At 34.4% G+C, this 17,515-nt stretch overlaps 3 protein-coding genes across 4 annotated transcripts; 2 read left to right on the top strand and 1 right to left on the bottom strand.

Moving 5' to 3' along the window:
• The first annotated feature begins 7,671 nt into the window (after positions 1-7,671).
• On the top strand, positions 7,672-10,215 carry LOC122600356. Of its 2 annotated transcripts, XM_043773061.1 has the most exons (4): positions 7,672-7,803; positions 8,369-8,433; positions 8,789-9,119; positions 9,219-10,215. In XM_043773061.1, exons 2-4 carry the CDS (start codon positions 8,390-8,392, stop codon positions 10,068-10,070), a joined length of 1,227 nt encoding a protein of 408 aa, XP_043628996.1. In that variant the 5' UTR covers positions 7,672-7,803; positions 8,369-8,389; the 3' UTR covers positions 10,071-10,215. The 2 variants fall into 2 exon arrangements, with proteins under 2 accessions (XP_043628996.1, XP_043628998.1); XM_043773063.1 differs by lacking the exon at positions 8,369-8,433.
• Positions 10,216-11,195: 980 nt separating this feature from the next.
• On the top strand, positions 11,196-14,022 carry LOC122601870 (FBD-associated F-box protein At2g26860-like). Its single transcript, XM_043774605.1, has 4 exons — positions 11,196-11,211; positions 11,606-12,661; positions 12,804-12,986; positions 13,393-14,022. Exons 2-4 carry the CDS (start codon positions 11,654-11,656, stop codon positions 13,741-13,743), a joined length of 1,542 nt encoding a protein of 513 aa, XP_043630540.1. The 5' UTR covers positions 11,196-11,211; positions 11,606-11,653; the 3' UTR covers positions 13,744-14,022.
• A 1,045-nt stretch (positions 14,023-15,067) lies between these two features.
• On the bottom strand, positions 15,068-17,501 carry LOC122601869 (pentatricopeptide repeat-containing protein At3g22470, mitochondrial-like). Its single transcript, XM_043774603.1, has 3 exons — positions 17,498-17,501; positions 16,272-16,469; positions 15,068-16,221 (listed from the first exon to the last, which is right to left on the bottom strand). The coding sequence occupies exons 1-3, from the start codon at positions 17,499-17,501 to the stop codon at positions 15,068-15,070; spliced, it is 1,356 nt and encodes a 451-aa protein (XP_043630538.1).
• Positions 17,502-17,515: the final 14 nt, after the last annotated feature.

Genomic DNA, 17,515 nt, shown 5'->3' with positions numbered 1-17,515 from the left:
TTTCGGTTCTATGTGATATTGATATCGCTCTTATCATGTTTTCCCCCTCCGGTCGCCTTAACCATTTTTCTTGCAAACAGAGGTCTCAATCCTAACCCTATATAATCACATTTACAATGGCCGTCGATATGTTGTGTATTTGATGAATGTTTAACGCCGGATTATATTTTATAGAACCGAAGATGTACTCAATCGATTCATAAATCTTCCTGATTCAGAAAGAGGAAGGTACTTGCATACATACGATCTTGTTGTTTATTTTCTATAGTCCATATCGTGATACATAAATTGGTTTTGTTGTTTTGGTTGCAGTGTGATTCAACATAGAGAGGTATGATTACAAGTCATCAATATCAATTTAACATGTCCATGCACTTTTACAAGCAAAATAATACTTATTTGATCATCATTTGTTAATTACTGCCATTATTTACTTATGTTTGATATGATGTAGTCACATATATAGTTTGTATAGTCAAATGTGTAGATACAATATTAATTGGACGTACAACCTCGAAATGACACAATGTTATTTCATAAAGTGTTTAGGTACCTTTTTGGTCTATTTATCATCACAATGATGATTATGGGTCCAATTGATGTTCATTTTTCATAAGCAAAAAGCTTAAATAATATACCCAGATATAGTTAAGCTATAGTTAGCAAAGCCCTTTCTATAAATAAGCTTAATTTTATCCCAAACAGAATCCTATTGTTTTGAATTACATATGGGATATTTTGATTTGATGAATGTTGCAGTATCTAAACAGCCTCCTAAGCAAGATCAGGAGTGAAAATGAGTTAGCCATCCACATTCCCTGGTTAGTCCCTCTATCCATCTCATTCATTTTGAGAAATGTAATATCATACTTAGTTTATTTATCTGAAAAAACGCCAACGTGAGGTTAGCTCACGTGGTAGAGGCTCACATCTTAGACAAACCTTTTTTGGTATATACAAACATTCTTATTCTTATATGTATCTAAAACAACCTTAGCTAACTTTGATGTTTTGATTTTTGAACCAGTCCTGGGCCGATCGATATGCAATCTGAGGTACCAACATTGCATATTTAATCAGAACTTCTATGCACTATCTTACAATTAACATAGATGCTTGTCTTTGACTCATGTGTCTTTTAGGAAATCCATCAGGAAATCAGCACCTTACAACATCAGCTTCATATGGCCAAAGAGCAATTAAGGTATTAATGATATGATGTTCTGTCTTGATCAATAAAACATGTTTGTAGAAGTTGTATCCCAAAACATAATACATATGTAGACCGAATAGTCCACGTAGTACTTGTGTTTTGGATAAAGATTCCACAAGTATGGTTAATTATGTTACTAACTCTTCTTTGGTCAATGATCAATCCAAAGGATATTTGAGCCAGATCCAACAACTTTTACATCACTATACGATTGTGAATCACACGAGAAGTTGCTTTATAAGACTTTGAATCAGGTTACACAACACAAGGTAGTCTTATGTGCTCTTCATACACATTTATCTTTCAATGTAGCTAAAGAACTCATACAGAAGAAAAGAGTGTCGATCAGCTAATTACTCTTTCCTTCTTTCATAGGAATATATGTTGAGTAACCAATCCGCTGCCTACCATCCAAGAACGTTACAGGTAAAAACTTGAATTAAGAGATGGTATTGATCTTTTGAACCATTGTACTTGTCTTTTGGTTGTGATAAACAACTCTTTTTAGCGTATGTGACAAGATATATTTAAACGATATACCTTTTGAAAGAATGAGCTACATACACCTAAAGAATTACTCGTGAAACAATGTTAACTAATAACAATATTGATGGCCATGCTTTCTTTTTTCTGTTTTTCCATAAGCTAAATGGTTTATATGACTGATATTTGAGATGCAACAGGGAGAAAGTTCATCAAAGAACGAGGATATTACTTGTTGGCCTGAAAATGTTTGTGATGGTACAAATCAAATGAACATACAGAACCACCCAAGTATGTTTACAGCAAGTTCACCCGAAAACCCATTTGAAGCCACCAGGTCTGATTATTGTTCTACAAATAGGCTTCGATCTATTACAATATACTACTTATTTAAATTCCGTAACTTTGTTCTGTCATTTGCTTTTTGCTAATGACTTTATATATATATACACTCTGTTCAAAAGGAAAAGTACTTATTTGAACAATAAAAGAGTTGATATGATCAAAATGATCTGTATGTTTTGCAGGAACGAATTGTCGAATGCAATATTTGACCCACTGCCAAAATCAACCATGAATGAGGAACCGCAATGCATTGAAGGGTTTCATGGTTGTAACCAAACCACCGACGAGAGCCTTCAGCAACTATGGCATCAATCAACTGACGAGTTACTCTCGTCTCTAATGACACATGATGTCACTTTTTCTATCACCAAGGTTCATTTCTTTCGACCCATACATTCTATCTGGTTTTATTCCTTGTATCATGGAAGTAAGTCAACTTGATTTTTACATATCTGTAGCAAAAGGAATTAATCAATCCAAGTGGAGGTATGGAGATGATGACAAATCAACAAGTAGATGCATCCTTATTGTGCCATCAACCAAGGAGTTTGTGACAATGAATTTCATGTAATTGTGGTTTTAAATATATATGTCATGTAAAGTGACTTTTTAGTAATAAACCCACCCGATATCGATTATTCATACTGAACAAAAATGGTACCAGGCGAGCCTATCCAAAAGTAATCTATATGGAAAGTATGTCATTGTTTAGTATCTTCTATTCTCAATTACCTTCCCTTGAATTATTGGCCTTCTAATTGGTTTTGTGGGGATATGATGCGTACGGTTTGAGTCAAAAATGCCAACATGGGCCAGTTGAATGGTGTTTTTGGGTGGGGTGGGGGTTAAACAGGAAATTGGAGGGTTAAGAATTATCCTTAAACCCTATTTTAAGTAGAAGTTACTAAACGAGTAGCAAAAAGAAAAGTAAGTAAGTAACTGCTGATGTAGGCAGACCTTACCTCTACCTAAGTAGAGAAGCTGCTTTCAGTTTCTACCTAAATGGTAGAAAAGGCCCTCCAACCTTTGCATGGGATGATAATCGAACCCATGACCTCTGTCTCCAAAGGCAAGGGTGTTTACCACTGATCTAACCATGCTGCTTTTACTAAATGAGTAACAATTATCCTTAAACCCTATTTTAAGTAGAAGTTACTTAATGAGTCTTTATAAATATAAGTTTTTCTCTTTTGTAATCTCATTTTGGTTTTGATTTATCAAAGTATTGTATAATTTGGAAAGGGGCCTTTGTCAAACTATATAAAAAGAAATCTTTTATTCTATCATTGTTACTAGCCATATAACCATACGCTCATATATAGGTTTACTAAAGTGAAACAATACCTTCGACAATACTAGACATATAGCCATATGCCCATATATAGGTTTACTTTGATAAACAATACCTTTTTGGGTGAATAGACTTTTTAAGGTAGATCCAGTTAAGACATAGACCATCATGATAATTTTTTTTTTCTTGAATATTCAGTTTTTATACGACATTAGAGAAACCATGAAACTTTGCACGTAGCTTAGACAAAGAAATATTGATTATGAGCAGTTACAAATATTCAGAGAAAAAAACTCAAAGTTTGACATCGTTAAAGATCAAAATTAAAACTTTAGGTAAAAAGGGAAGTGTCTCTCCCAAGCTACATATCATTCACTCATGATATTCTGTCAAAAATAACAATAATAAAACAAAAATAGAAATAAAAGTAAATAAATTTTTTTAAAGAAATTTTAGGGATGGTTCAGTTTAAAACAAAAAGAAACCTTAGAAAATCTTCCCAGGAGTTGTGTCGCCGGCGCTCTCTGTCGCTTATCTAGGCGTCGCCGTCTATCCGGTGACATTTTGGACATAGGTATGTTCATTTTTATCAAATAATAAAAATTTAATTCTGATTGATTATTGATTATACATAGGAATTATATGAATATCATTACTGTCCGTTTGGCGTTTCATAGTGGCAATGAAATTCAGTTTAGTATCTCAAGTTATCTTGTTGGGTTAAAGGATCTTCTCTATATTTTGATAATTTGATTAAAAGGTTTTACAATGAATGAATATCACATTTATTGATTCAAGTTGGTAAAATGTTTGGAGAGTTGCTTATCAACTCCATCCTAAATGGTTGAGAGGGCTGTGTCTGCACATATACTTGTTGACAATAACTATAAAATGGAGAATCGGATCTATATTGTTTAGTTACATGATAGTTGGTCATCTTTGCAGTAATATCGTTATGGGTAAAGCTAAGGGCAATGGCCGGATGTTGTGGAAGGAAGATTATATCAAATGCTTTCTTGAAGCATGTATTCTCGAAATGACTAAACTAGATAGAAAAGAAAGTGACCTTCATCAGTGGTCATGGGTATATGTGAGAAATCAACTTCAAAAAGTTTGTCACAAAAAACTTGCTATTAAACAGATGATTCTATCAAGTGGAGGTTCTTAGGATGGGCATATCTGAAAGAGAACATGGGACACCTGTATAATCCTGAAACTAATACTTTTAACTTGACAGATGACGATTGGAGAGATTTCATCGAGGTGTGTATATGCATTACATATTTATTGATAGTAATGCGTGCTAATGAATGTATAGTATTGGTCTTCACAACTTTTATACAGGAACATCCGAGGGCTAAATCTTTGAGAAGTTCTCCACTTTTGTTTCCCGACTTATGCGCTCTTCTACATGAGAGAACCTGTACCCTTGGCGGGCTTAGGTGGAGCCCCACCTCCAAACTTCCAAGGTCCCCTGTATCACTGTCTTCTCAAGATGATCAACCACTTGCTATTGAAGATGTCTCCTCTGATAATAGTCAAGAAGATGATACTGAAACCCCCTCTACTTCCATGTCGCCAAATACACAACTACCTGCAATGGTAGCTATCCCTAATAGTCTGAAAGGTGATATTGAAGAATCCTGTAGTCTCAGATCTCCAAATGCCCATATACTTGAGGCTGAAGATGCTCAGAATGGTAATCCAAAAGGTAACCCTGCTGCCCAATGTTCTGAATCTACCACTTCTGCTCCTTTGGTTGATAGAGCTAAGACAAAGAACAAAAACTTTATCGAGGAAAGACCTATAAAAAGGTGCAAAACCGCACAGAAGGTTTCTCAGGTAGAAGATATTTCAGATGCATTCAGAGTAATCATCAAAAGTCATCTCTCCCAGCTAGAAGCTATTTCAGATACACTCAAAGTAATCACCAAAAGCCACGTCGGGCCTTCACAAAAGGAGTGCATTGACAAGTTGAACCAACTCGGGTGGGCCAAGAATAGTGCTAATTATGTTGCAGCACTGGGTATATTTTGTGAGGGGTCTAGCTACAGAGAAGCATGGATGTTGTTGCCGATATTTAATGATGAGTTGATAAAGTTGTGGGTTTCATCTGTTGGGAGGAAATTGGGGTATATGTAAAACTAGTTTTCAGGATACTTTAACTTGACCTTTTAGGATAGAGATTTTTGAACGATGAAGCATATATTGACCTGATCATCTCCATGATTTTTGTTCTTTTTAAGGTCAACAGCTAATGTTATTGACTTATCGTAGTATGTTTGGTTTAGTTTCTCAAACCAGGTCCCCTTCTTTTTTTTTTTTTTTGAAAGAGACTACCTGATCATCTTCATTCCCCGAGTGGATGACCCAAAGACTATCACTGTGGTAAAAATCGAAAGCCCTCATTTTTACCGGGCAAATTCTTATCCTCCACCCGCACTAATTTCCACAAATTAACCCCCCTCCCTGCATAATTTTCTTCTTTTTATATTGAGTAGAAGACGTTATTGTTTAAAAAGATGCAAAATTGTTCATGACCCTTTTTATATCAACACCCTCAAATCAAGCTTAAAATTTGATGAAACAAAATCTTTTTGTATTTTTTAATTTTATTAACATCAAAAACTTTGAAAGCTAGTTCTAAACTTATAAAAAATGCATGCACATGATAAAAATCTCAAAAATATCTCTACTTATCCTTAATATTAAATTATATCATTAGTCCATTATATTATAAAATATCTCTACTTACCCCCTTTAAATCAAATACTTTTACCTACACCAATTGATGCCGCCGCCACCATCACCATCCGTTGCCCTCATCACACCACTGTTATCACCTTCTCACTGTTGCATTGCGCAGATACCATACTCGTAATTATCTAACTAAATTTACAAATTTACGGCAGCTATAATATATTGATTATGTTTCAATGAAAATTCATCTTTATTGTTTGAGAATCTATAATTTTAGCTAGATCCAGTTTTAATAAGGAGTTATTTAATTAAGATAAAAAAGTTATTTAGAACTTTTGACATAACATTATGCTTTGAGGAGAATTTCTTATATTATATTAAGTTAGATTGTGTCTTATTTTTCATAATAAGTGTAGGCATGCTATAGGTTATAGATGGTGTTAGTATTGACCCGATCCGACCAATTAAGACACACGTTTTCGATTTAGATTATGTCAAGGACTAGGATTTACCTTACTTGAAATCCTAGATTTGCCATTGATATCTCTATCTCTATATATAATAAAACAAGATTGTCTCTTATAAGTAGTTTTAGAAAGTTTTTGATGTGACAAATACATATTTCATCTTCAAATTTTTTTTATTTAATATGATGTCATATATAAATAAGATAGAAATAGTCTTTTACATGTTTAATAAAAATATTAATCATTTATTTAAAGAATGAAAGTTCTCTCTTATATATTCGATAGATATTTCATCTTAAAAAACTTTTTATTGAATTATGATGTAAGATAGAAGTGGTCCTTTACATGTTTAACAAAAATATTATTCATTTATTTAAAGAATAAAAATTCTTTCTTATATAATATTACAAATAAAATGTCTTTTTCTATTTAGTTGATTTAGTAACTATATAATTAATGTGTTAGTTGAATTATTAGATTTATATCAAGTTATAATCATTTAAGAACAAACATTACATATTTTTTTTAAATATATTTTATAATTTTAAAATTATAATTAACATGCCTGGGTTAAACCCAGGTTGATTAACTTGTAGGTTTACTAAAGTGAAACAATTGAAAAAAAAAAGTGAAACAAAAATACTAGAACAAAAAATTAAAAATTGAAATATATTTTAACAAAAAGCGAGCTTATGGCCTTACACAACTATTACTAACGTCAAAGGCGGACTACTTGAAAGGATTCAACCCAATTAGACCTTAGGTATTGAAACAGAAAGCTTTTATGTCTTATACTCAAAAAAAAATGAGGGCATTTTTCACGAAAAATTGAAATGTTCCAAATTGAGAAAAGACACTTGAAATGTTCTTAAAATGATGTAAATAGACTACTATGAAAGTTTCAGGACCCAAAAAGGTCAAAAATGATATAAATAAACGAAGGCTCAGAAACTGTGAAGTCTTGCACGTATTCTAGACAACGATAATATTTATTATGAGTCGTTATAAGTATTCGGAGAGAAAAACTCAAAAGTTTGACATTCTAAGATCAAACTTAATAAAAGTAAAAATGAGAGTGTCTCTTAGTAAAAAATAACAATAATAAAACAAAATTAGATTTATTTTATAAAGATGGAAAACTCCTTAAATAGAAATAAAGTATAAAAATTTTTTAAAGAAATTTTAGGGATGGTTCAGCCTAAAAGAAAAAGAAGCCTAAGAAAATCTTCCAAGGAGTTTTGGCGCCGGCGCTCTCTGTCGATAATCTAGGCGTCGCCGTCTATCCGCTGACATTTTGGACATAGGTATGTTCATTTATCAAGTAATAAAAGTTTATTTCTCATTGATTATTGATTATACATAAATTTTGTTCCTAGGGTTTGTTTGGCGTTCCATTTTTTATGCTATAAAAATTACTCAGCTTTATCAACTAATATAAAAAAATATTTCTTTCTTTTCTTATTATGCACATTACTTCATAGAAAATGTTATCAGTTAAACTTATGAATTTAAGGGATTTGTTAAAATTAAATATACACAAAAACTTTGATAATATTTCAGTTCTTTTAATGTTAATGTGTGATTGTTCAAACATATTTGTGCTTTTCAAAAAAAAAAAAAAAACTTTATGTGAATGAATAGGAATTAGTAAATAGGGATGTAAATTATTGCCTGGTAGGGTTGAGGTGAGGACACGGCCGTCGACCCGTATAGTTGCGTGTGTCTAAAAACTCGACCATAACATGGAGACATTAGTCCATGTAAACCAGAGCATTGCCCTGTGTAACACGACCCGTTTATCTAAATGAGTTGCCCTGCCCGGCTAAACAAACTGTAAACAAAATTTCACCTTACTATTTGGACCTGCAGTTTGATATATAGGTCCTCCAAATGAAAAGAGTGCTAAGGAAAAGAGTGCTAAAGGAAAAGAAATCGTAAGTGTATGTTACCTATGTTTCAAGCAATGTAACTTTATTCTTACAACATAGGAATTATATGAATATCATTACTGTCCGTTTGGCGTTTCATAGTGGCAATGAAATTCAGTTTAGTTATCTTGTTGGGTTAAAGGATCATCTCTATATATTGATAATTTGATTAAAAGGTTTTATAAGAATGAATATCACATTTACTGATTCTAAGTTGGTAAAATGTTTGGAGAGTTGCTTATTAAGTCCATCCTAAATGGTTGAGAGGGCTGTGTCTGCACATATACTTGTTGACAATAACTATAAAATGGAGAATCGGATCTATATTGTTTAGTTACATGATAGTTGGTCATCTTTGCAGTAATATTGTTATGGGTAAAGCTAAGGGCAATGGCCGGATGACGTGGGAGGAAGATTGTGTCAAATGCTTTCTTGAAGCGTGTATTCACGAAGCGACTAGACTACATAGAAAAGGAAGTGGCCTTCATCAGTGGTCGTGGGTATATGTGAGAAATCAACTTCAAATAGTTTGTCACAAAAAACTTGCTATTAAACAGATGAGGAATAAATATGATTCTATCAAGTGGACGTTCTTTGGATGGGCATATCTGAAAGAGAACATGGGACACCTGTATAATCCTAAAACTAATACTTTTAAGTTGACAGATGACGATTGGAGAGATTTCATCGAGGTGTGTATATGCATTACATGCTTTCTTGTTTTGGTTAAATTGTTGATAGTAATGCGTGCTAATGAATGTATAGTATTGGTCTTCACAACTTTTATACAGGAACATCCGAGGGCTAAATCTTTGAGAAGTTCTCCACTTTTGTTTCCTGACTTATGCGCTCTTCTACATGAGAGAACCTGTACCCTTGGCGGGTTTAGGCGGAACCCCACCTCCAAACTTCCAAGGTCCCCTGTATCACTGTCTTCTCAAGATGATCAACCACTTGCTATTGAAGATGTCTCCTCTGATAATAGTCAAGAAGATGATACTGAAACCCCCTCTACTTCCATGTCGCCAAATACACAACTACCTGCAATGGAAGCTATCCCTAATAGTCTAAACGGTGATATTGAAGAATCCTGTAGTCTCAGATCTCCAAATGCCCATATACTTGAGGCTGAAGATGCTCAGAATGGTAATCCAAAAGGTGGAACTCAAAACCCTGCTGCCCAATGTTCTGAATCTACCACTTCTGCTCCTTTGGTTGATAGAGCAATAAGACCGAGTGCATTGAATTTTAACTCTAATGGGGAGAGAGCTAAGACAAAGAACAAAAACTTTATCGAGGAAAGACCTATAAAAAGGTGCAAAACCGCACAGATGGTTTCTCAGGTAGAAGATATTTCAGATGCATTCAGAGTAATTATCAAAAGTCATCTCTCCCAGCTAGAAGATATTTCAGATACACTCAAAGTAATCACCAAAAGCTACGGCGGGCCTTCACAAAAGGAGTGCATTGACAAGTTGAACCTAGTCGGGTGGGCCAAGAATAGTGCTAATTATGTTGCAGCACTGGGTATATTTTGTGAGGGGTCTAGCTACAGAGAAGCATGGATGTTGTTACCGATATTTAATGATGAGTTGATAAAGTTGTGGGTTTCATCTGTTGGGAGGAAATTGGGGTATATGTAAAACTAGTTTTCAGGATACTTTAACTTGACCTTTTAGGATAGATCTTTGAACGATGAAGCATATATTGACCTGATCATCTCCATGATTTTGTTATTTTTAAGGTCAACAGCGAATGTTATAGACTTATCGTAGTATGTTTGGTTTAGTTTCTCAAACCAGTTTTTTTTTTTTTTTTTTTTTTTTTTTTTTTTTTTTTTTTTTCTTTTCTGAAAGAGACTACCTGATCATCTTCATTCCCCGAATGGATGACCCAAAGACTATCACAGTGGTAAAAATCAACAGCCCTAATTTTTACCCGGGTATCGTTCATGACCCTTTTATCTAATCAACACCCTCAAATCAAGCTTAAATATTTATGAAACAAATTCTTTTTGCAATTTTTAATTTTTTTTTAACATCAATACTTCCAAAGCTAGTTTCATGCAATTCCAATGCATGCACAATTGTACACCAATTCGGTACATTTTTACCCTTTTTTTTATAAGTATTTCAATGATATTTAAGGTCAATGAATGAGTAGACATCAAGGGTCATGAGATTCAATAAAGGGATTACTTTTTTGGAATGTAACTATCTTTGCCCGAATGTTTATAGTAGGAAAAAATTAAAGTTATGTGTATTGTATGTAAGCAACTTGAAAAAATGTTTATTGTATGTAAGACTACATACGTGGCAACCATATACAGGTGTCACTTGTCAGATTGTAATTGGTTGAAACGAAATTCTTACATACAATAAACATTATTTCAAAGTTGTTTACATACAATACACACGACTTTAGTTATTTCCTACTATAGACATTCGTTCAAAGTTTCTTAAATTTTAGGGAACTAATCCCTTCAATAAAAGGCTAAATAACTATCTCAAGCATAACCACTTCAAGACTTAGATTTCACGTTCTTACTTGAATAAAGATCACACCCGATTATCTTTCATTGGTCGCCGAGCCGTTACAAAACAGGTTTTTCCTCATATTTTTAGTTACTTTCTTTATGAAAGTGAGTCAAACGGAATTAGAAGGACCATTATTAACAAAGTCAGGAAAACATTTGGGATCGAGACCTGACTGACGATGTATATACATACACCCTAATTATAATAAATAAATCAAATGTGGATGCTACGATCGAGACCGATGAAGGTACCATTTTTATTACACGTCGTCGTTTAATATATCATATATAATTACGATAGTTATGTATTTTTATTTTATCAGAACACAGATTGTAAGGTTTATTTTTTAATTAAAGGTTATATTTGAATTTTGTGTCAGATTATCGATCGTCATAATATGTGAGTTTATAAGAGGGTCACATGTTGTAGAATGTGTGTGTATAATTGTATATAGATATAGGTATGTTAACAGATATCCATATGTGATGTTCAAAAGCATACGACGAATAATCTCAAAATTATGTAATCCATTAATTGTGCGTACTACAAGCAAAAAGGGGCTAATGTGACGATGAAGGCCAAAAGTAATAAATTGAATCTTAATTTTAACCTTGATAATAATACATTTTATAAAATTTCAGGTATTTGGAATGCATGCTAATGGTGAAGCATAAACTGGGCGGGCCGGTATGGATGATAGAGCAAGTAGTAGTAGTGTCGTTGCAGGCGGAGAAGATAGAATAAGCAATTTGCACGATAATATCATTCTTCACATTCTATCTTTCCTTGACCTGAAATATGCTGTTCGGACTAGTGCATTGTCTCGGAAATGGAAGCATACTTGGACTTCAATCCCTTGTGTTAACTTGAATCCTGACGTTTTTCAAACCAAGTATAAGTTTTCCAAGTTTGTCAAGCGTGCACTAACTTGCCGAAACACTGGTGTTAAAGATTCTGCGATTAAGCTCACGTTCAGGGGATCAATCGTCCAGGGGTTTGTTAACAATATCGTAACATATACATACTCGTATAATGTTAGCAAACTGACTTTGATATGGCCCACTTGCACTTACGATGAGCTCCCAGAATATCTTTTCAGTTCGTGCACTCTCAAGCATCTCACTCTTGATAATCAAGCTCATGTTTTCTACCGTAAAAGCCGCATCAAACTAAATTCTGCTTGGAGACTTCCTGCTTTAGAAACTCTGAATTTGACTGATCTAGAGATAGGTTATATTGAATCTAAGAGACCTAATCTTTTTTCCGAGTGTGTGAACTTAAAGGACATCACCTTGTGTCGTTGTAGCGTGAATGAGTTGGGCACATTCACTATTTGTACTCCGCAACTGGTTAATCTCACAATTACAGATTGTGACATATGGTCGTCAGTTCTCAAAGTGAAAGCTCCTCAACTTAAGAATCTGACGGTGTCATGTAACAACACATTTCCAAAGTTTTTCAGCTTTAATGCTCCTCAACTTGAGAATCTTACTGCAAGTGTCAGCACTAGTGCGATTAGTTTTCCATTCAATCATTTTCTGTCGTTTTCCCGACATAATTTCAATTCGCTAGAGAAAGTGAATCTCTCTTTAAGATCTAGGTATAATGAAAAGCAAGAGGTTTCCCAACGACTGCTCGATTTATTCAAGATATTGCGCAGTGCCAAATCTCTGATCCTTGATGTGCACATCATTGAGGTACTATTCTTCTGCTAGTTTTTGTGCTTTGTCTGAATAAAAACTGGATCAAAAAAATGTTGTCGTGTATATATTGCATACTATTCGTTTGTGTCTATATGAAGTTTCTATGCTCTTACTAATGTGTATATGTTTGTTTAAGAGTCTCTCATCAAGCCTGGATCAACTAGCACATGAACCTTGTCCGTTCAATAACTTGAAGTTATTGAAGATAAATATGGTTCCACTGAAGCAAAAGGACCCAATACCTGCAGTATTTACTCAAGTTATAAATTACTTGCTTGAGAACTCTCCATATGCCACTGTCAACATGGATTTACCACAGGTATTTTACACGATTGTATGCTCTTGTTATATTAACTTTTGGCAGTTACTTTTGTAGTGAAGCTATGTATGCTGGTGTTTGCATCTCTGATACATGTATCTTGTGTAGTAGTTGGGTCAATCCATATAACAGCAGAAGTCTAATTATGCTCCAAACAACATATTATCAACATATAGTGAACTGTTGATTGGTATTTGTGGTTGCTTAAACATGTTCTTCCTGCGTTTGAATGTACATTTGGACTTCTTTAGCTAGTAACTATAGAGTAATATTAAATTTAAAATGTATTTCTTAAAATAAATAGTAGAATCCAAATAAAAGTAAACCTGTTTATCATAGATGAAGGATATTTTATGTTTTATATTTTAATTTTTTTTTCGGAGTAACCAGTCCGCTTTCATTGAAGGTGCCCCAAAAGAGATCATGGCAGCAGGTACCTAATGAAGACAGGCCTAAGAAGGCGACCAAGCTGGAGACAGGAATATCGACTATGGTTGATGAGAAAAAATTGCTGGAGGCTCAAATACAAATGCAAGATCAAGTCATTGCAAAGCTGAGGGCAGAAATAGAAAAGAAAGATGAAGTTAATGCAAAGCAAAGGGCAGAACTAGAAAAGAAAGATCAAGTTATTGCAGAACTGAATGAAAGAATACAAATGCAAAATGTCAATAACATTCAAAGCCAGTTAGTTCATGCTGCAGAACTTCCTGCGGTACCTGGACCATCTTCAGCTAATGCAAGTTTTCCACCAACTTGACTCCATGGCTATTAATACCGATGATGGGTCAAAAGGACAACAATAACTTCACTCCATGGTATGCACCCTTAATGGCTTACACCCGTTATTTAACCCATTTGACCTATCGATTGGTTTTGTCGCATAAAGATATGAGTGATGGTTGTTGAGAAGCTATATAACCGACTTCATATTTTATATCTTTAAGATTTGTAGTCTTGTTTATTTTTAATTTACTATGATGTTGTAGTTGTTTAAGGTAATTGCCTTTTATATGCATCGGTACTTTGCTGTGGTGAACACCTCTCAGACGTTTCTTTTTGCTAGTCTAACTTTGAATTAATAGCAAATCTTTTTGGTTGATCTTTAGCCATATTGGTTGGTTTTTTTATATATATATTTTGGATATATATGTTAACTTTGAACAAGAACAGCACCCTTTGTGCAGGAAACAGTTCTGACAAGGGCCGGAACTGCCCAATATAGGCTTCAATATAACACCCTTTCTGCACAAAGAGGTAGTCAATCTACAAAAACAATGCATAATAACAGCAGGTTAAAAAGGTTTGGATGATTTTGGGGCTGAATTTACAACAGGCTTTAAGTAAAGCTATGACATTCACATGCTAGATGTCAAAATTCTTCACAGCAGATAAAGTCAATTAAGTGGCAAACATCCTATTTCAAGAAAATTAACAGATAGCAATAAGAAAAATATCATACAGCTACAATTAAACACAATCATGTAAAAGTTGTGAAAATTCACCGAGTTCAACTAGAAAAACAATTGGATTCATGAATTTAGTTATAGCAGCTATCATTATTAACAATGAATTCATGAAATACTACATGGTTTCTCTACAGAATGCAATATAGTTTTTCTATACAACTCAATTTCTTCATCTGTTCATATTTCATTAGGTAGAAAAACAGGGGAGATATGGTGATTCTGTGTGCAGAACTATAGTTTATGGACAAACAAAAGCAAAATCATGATCCAGTTATGACAATGACATCATAGATATCCAACTATTTCTGGCTCATAAAGCTCAGAAGATATAAAACATCAAGTAAACAAAAAACAAGAGGGAATAACTGGTATTCATGGAATCAGAAACCGGCATTTAACTACGACAAATGCAAATAATCTAGAGTCATTAATTCGTTATTCAGACTGGTCCAATGACCTTACACATGTAGCCTATATCCCCAAAAGGTATATAGCGTACTGATTTCCAACTTTCTATGTTCTGTTGGCACACTCTTCAATTCTCGATCTACACCAAAACTCAAGCCCTTCAGTTACTTTCTATGTTTTGTTGGCACACTCTTCAGTTATTTCAAACTACTGGGCTAGACAGAAAAACCAAGGGCCTCCAGCCAATTCTTTTGGCAATAGTTTACGTATCGACTTAAGCAAAGTGTTTCGTAACGAGCCAGCAGCGATCTGATCAATAAGCAACGATAATGTTGAAACATCAAGTGAATAACGTCTTGCATCCATTTCCTGTAAAAGCATCTCTACATCAACATAGTGCTTGTTCTTTAGATAACTTTGGAGAAGAAGGCAGTAAGTAACATTATCTGGTGGGCACCCGCTTTCTTCCATTTGAAGAAACAACTGCTTCGCATCACTTGGAAGACCTTCTCGGCAAACAGCACGTATCATAGCATTATATGTCCGAACAGTAGGTTGCACACCTTTCACTGCCAAGTCTTGGAAAAGATTTCTTGCAATCTCATGCATCCCGCATTTGCTTGCACCATCAATAAGGATATTGTACACTTCAACATCCGAATTTAGCTTGCTATTACCCATCAACTTGAACAAAGAAAGTGCATCTTCTACCTCATGGTTGTTGTAAAGACCGTGTAAAATTATTCTATAAGTGCATTCATTTGGGATTTGGCCTTGTGCTCGCATCTCATCAAAGAGTTTGCGTGCAGCTCCACATTGTTTAGCCGTAAACAATCCTTGTATCATGGTGTTGTAAGTGACTGTATCGGGTTTCATACCTTTTCTAGTTATTTCATAAAACATTTGCAAGGCCTCATCTATCATCAACTTCTTGCAGTACCCATTCAGGAAACTGTTGTAAGTAAAAACATCAGGGAGGATACCTTTAATCACCATGGCATCAAAAACTGTCATTGCTTTGGTCATCTCACCTCGCAAACAGTAACCATCTATGAGTGAACTGTATGTCATTATGTTCGGCTCCTTACCTTTCTCCACCATGATGTTGATAACACTCTCTGCGTCTTCTGTCTTACCTTCCTTGCAGAATGCATCAACTAATATGGTAAAGGTGTGCACATCTGGAGAGATCCTATAATCATCCATTTCTTTTAGCAACTTATACACCTCATCCCACTGACTTAATTTACATAGGCCGGAAATCAAAGAGGTGTATGTGATGACATCTGGTTGGATGCGTTTTTGAAAGACCATCTCTTTAAAAAGCTTGAAGGCGTCATCTATCAATTGGTCCTTGCAAAGACATTAGGTACAATAGATCGTCTAAAGCAGAGGCCAAAGAGGGCAAAACCATCTGTGGTTCGACGCAGCTGACAACAACACTTGATGGCACTATTGACAGTGTACTCATCAACAGGAAGGCCGATGGCACACATATGGTTGAAGAGATGAATGGCATGTGAAAAATGTTTCATTTTGGTAACGGAATTCAGCAACTGATTGAATTTCACAACAGAAGGAATAGGGGTTCTGAGTAACATTTGATCGCCTTGACATTGTTTTCATTTTGGTTGATCGTTGCAATTGCAGTGGATTACGGCAAGTCTATTGAGAGATGCTTGTCTTTAAGCATGGCAAGTGCCATGACAGGTCAAATTCAATAAGGGCTGGCAGTTGAGTACAAAAGCCTTTATAACAGAAAATTTGAGTATGTGTTACATCATATAGGTAGTAATTTCCACACGGGTCAAATTGTTTTAACTAAAAAAATTGCTTTATTGATTTAGTTCACGTGATAGGGATTAGGGAATCTCTCTATTCTTATATAATTTTTTTTATGACATCATTATTAAAGTTAAAAGTGGCAAAAAAGGAAAACGGGTGAAAGTTATTTGCTTGTAAAAGACAAACAGGCTCTGTAATGATCTTGTTCAAGTAAAGGAATCGCTTTTATTACCTACAGATTTCAATTGCAACAAATTTTCCTTATAAATTACAATAAGAAATTTCAAGAATTAAGTTCATTAAAATATACTTATAACAAAAGACATTCTCGAACAGGATAGAAAAATCTAGATACGAACCAAAAAAAAGGGCTCTTACAACCTATTTCCCAACCGACCCAAGTATATTGTCCAATGAAAAGGCTGGATTCACTGGTGCAGCAAAAAAAAAGGCTAGACTCATCAGCGTCTTTTACAACCGTGCAAAGAAAAGGCAACATAGCACCTCAAGCACAGGTATCTTCGACGACAAAGGTTTGACATTCAAATATTTCTAGAATGCCAAGGCCAGGGGTTCGAGTGACCTGAAGGTGAACACTAAAATCATAAGCTGAAAATAAAGCATTGTCACTAATATTTCAGTTACGATCCAATATAAAAGGATCTTAAGACGGTGCAATAGTGTAAACCACAATTTGGTCGGCTTGTAACTTGTAACCAATTTGACGTTTATAAATTTTAGCTAAATCCTAATAAGTTATCCATACTCATGCATCGTCATATGGGTAAAAAATGCACAACCGACTTACAAACTGTTACATTCTAAGTACATTTCCGAAAAAAGCCAACCTACCCATTTTGATATATCTAA

Source organism: Erigeron canadensis, chromosome 5, assembly GCF_010389155.1.
Source record: "Erigeron canadensis isolate Cc75 chromosome 5, C_canadensis_v1, whole genome shotgun sequence".
NCBI lineage: Eukaryota > Viridiplantae > Streptophyta > Magnoliopsida > Asterales > Asteraceae > Erigeron > Erigeron canadensis.
Note: the sequence above shows the minus strand (reverse complement) of the source record. Positions and strands in the feature narration are given on the sequence as shown.

Coding starts and splice junctions, on each gene's coding strand:
- LOC122601869 (XM_043774603.1), bottom strand. Junction 16,222..16,271: donor GCTGCGTCGAACCACAGATG/GTTTTGCCCTCT, acceptor GTACCTAATGTC/TTTGCAAGGACCAATTGATA.
- LOC122600356 (XM_043773061.1), top strand. CDS start 8,390: ATGAAAAGAGTGCTAAGGAAAAGAGTGCTAAAGGAAAAGAAATC. Junction 8,434..8,788: donor GTGCTAAAGGAAAAGAAATC/GTAAGTGTATGT, acceptor TCATCTTTGCAG/TAATATTGTTATGGGTAAAG. Junction 9,120..9,218: donor ATTGGAGAGATTTCATCGAG/GTGTGTATATGC, acceptor ACTTTTATACAG/GAACATCCGAGGGCTAAATC.
- LOC122601870 (XM_043774605.1), top strand. CDS start 11,654: ATGGATGATAGAGCAAGTAGTAGTAGTGTCGTTGCAGGCGGAGAAGAT. Junction 12,662..12,803: donor TTGATGTGCACATCATTGAG/GTACTATTCTTC, acceptor TGTTTGTTTAAG/AGTCTCTCATCAAGCCTGGA. Junction 12,987..13,392: donor TCAACATGGATTTACCACAG/GTATTTTACACG, acceptor CTTTCATTGAAG/GTGCCCCAAAAGAGATCATG.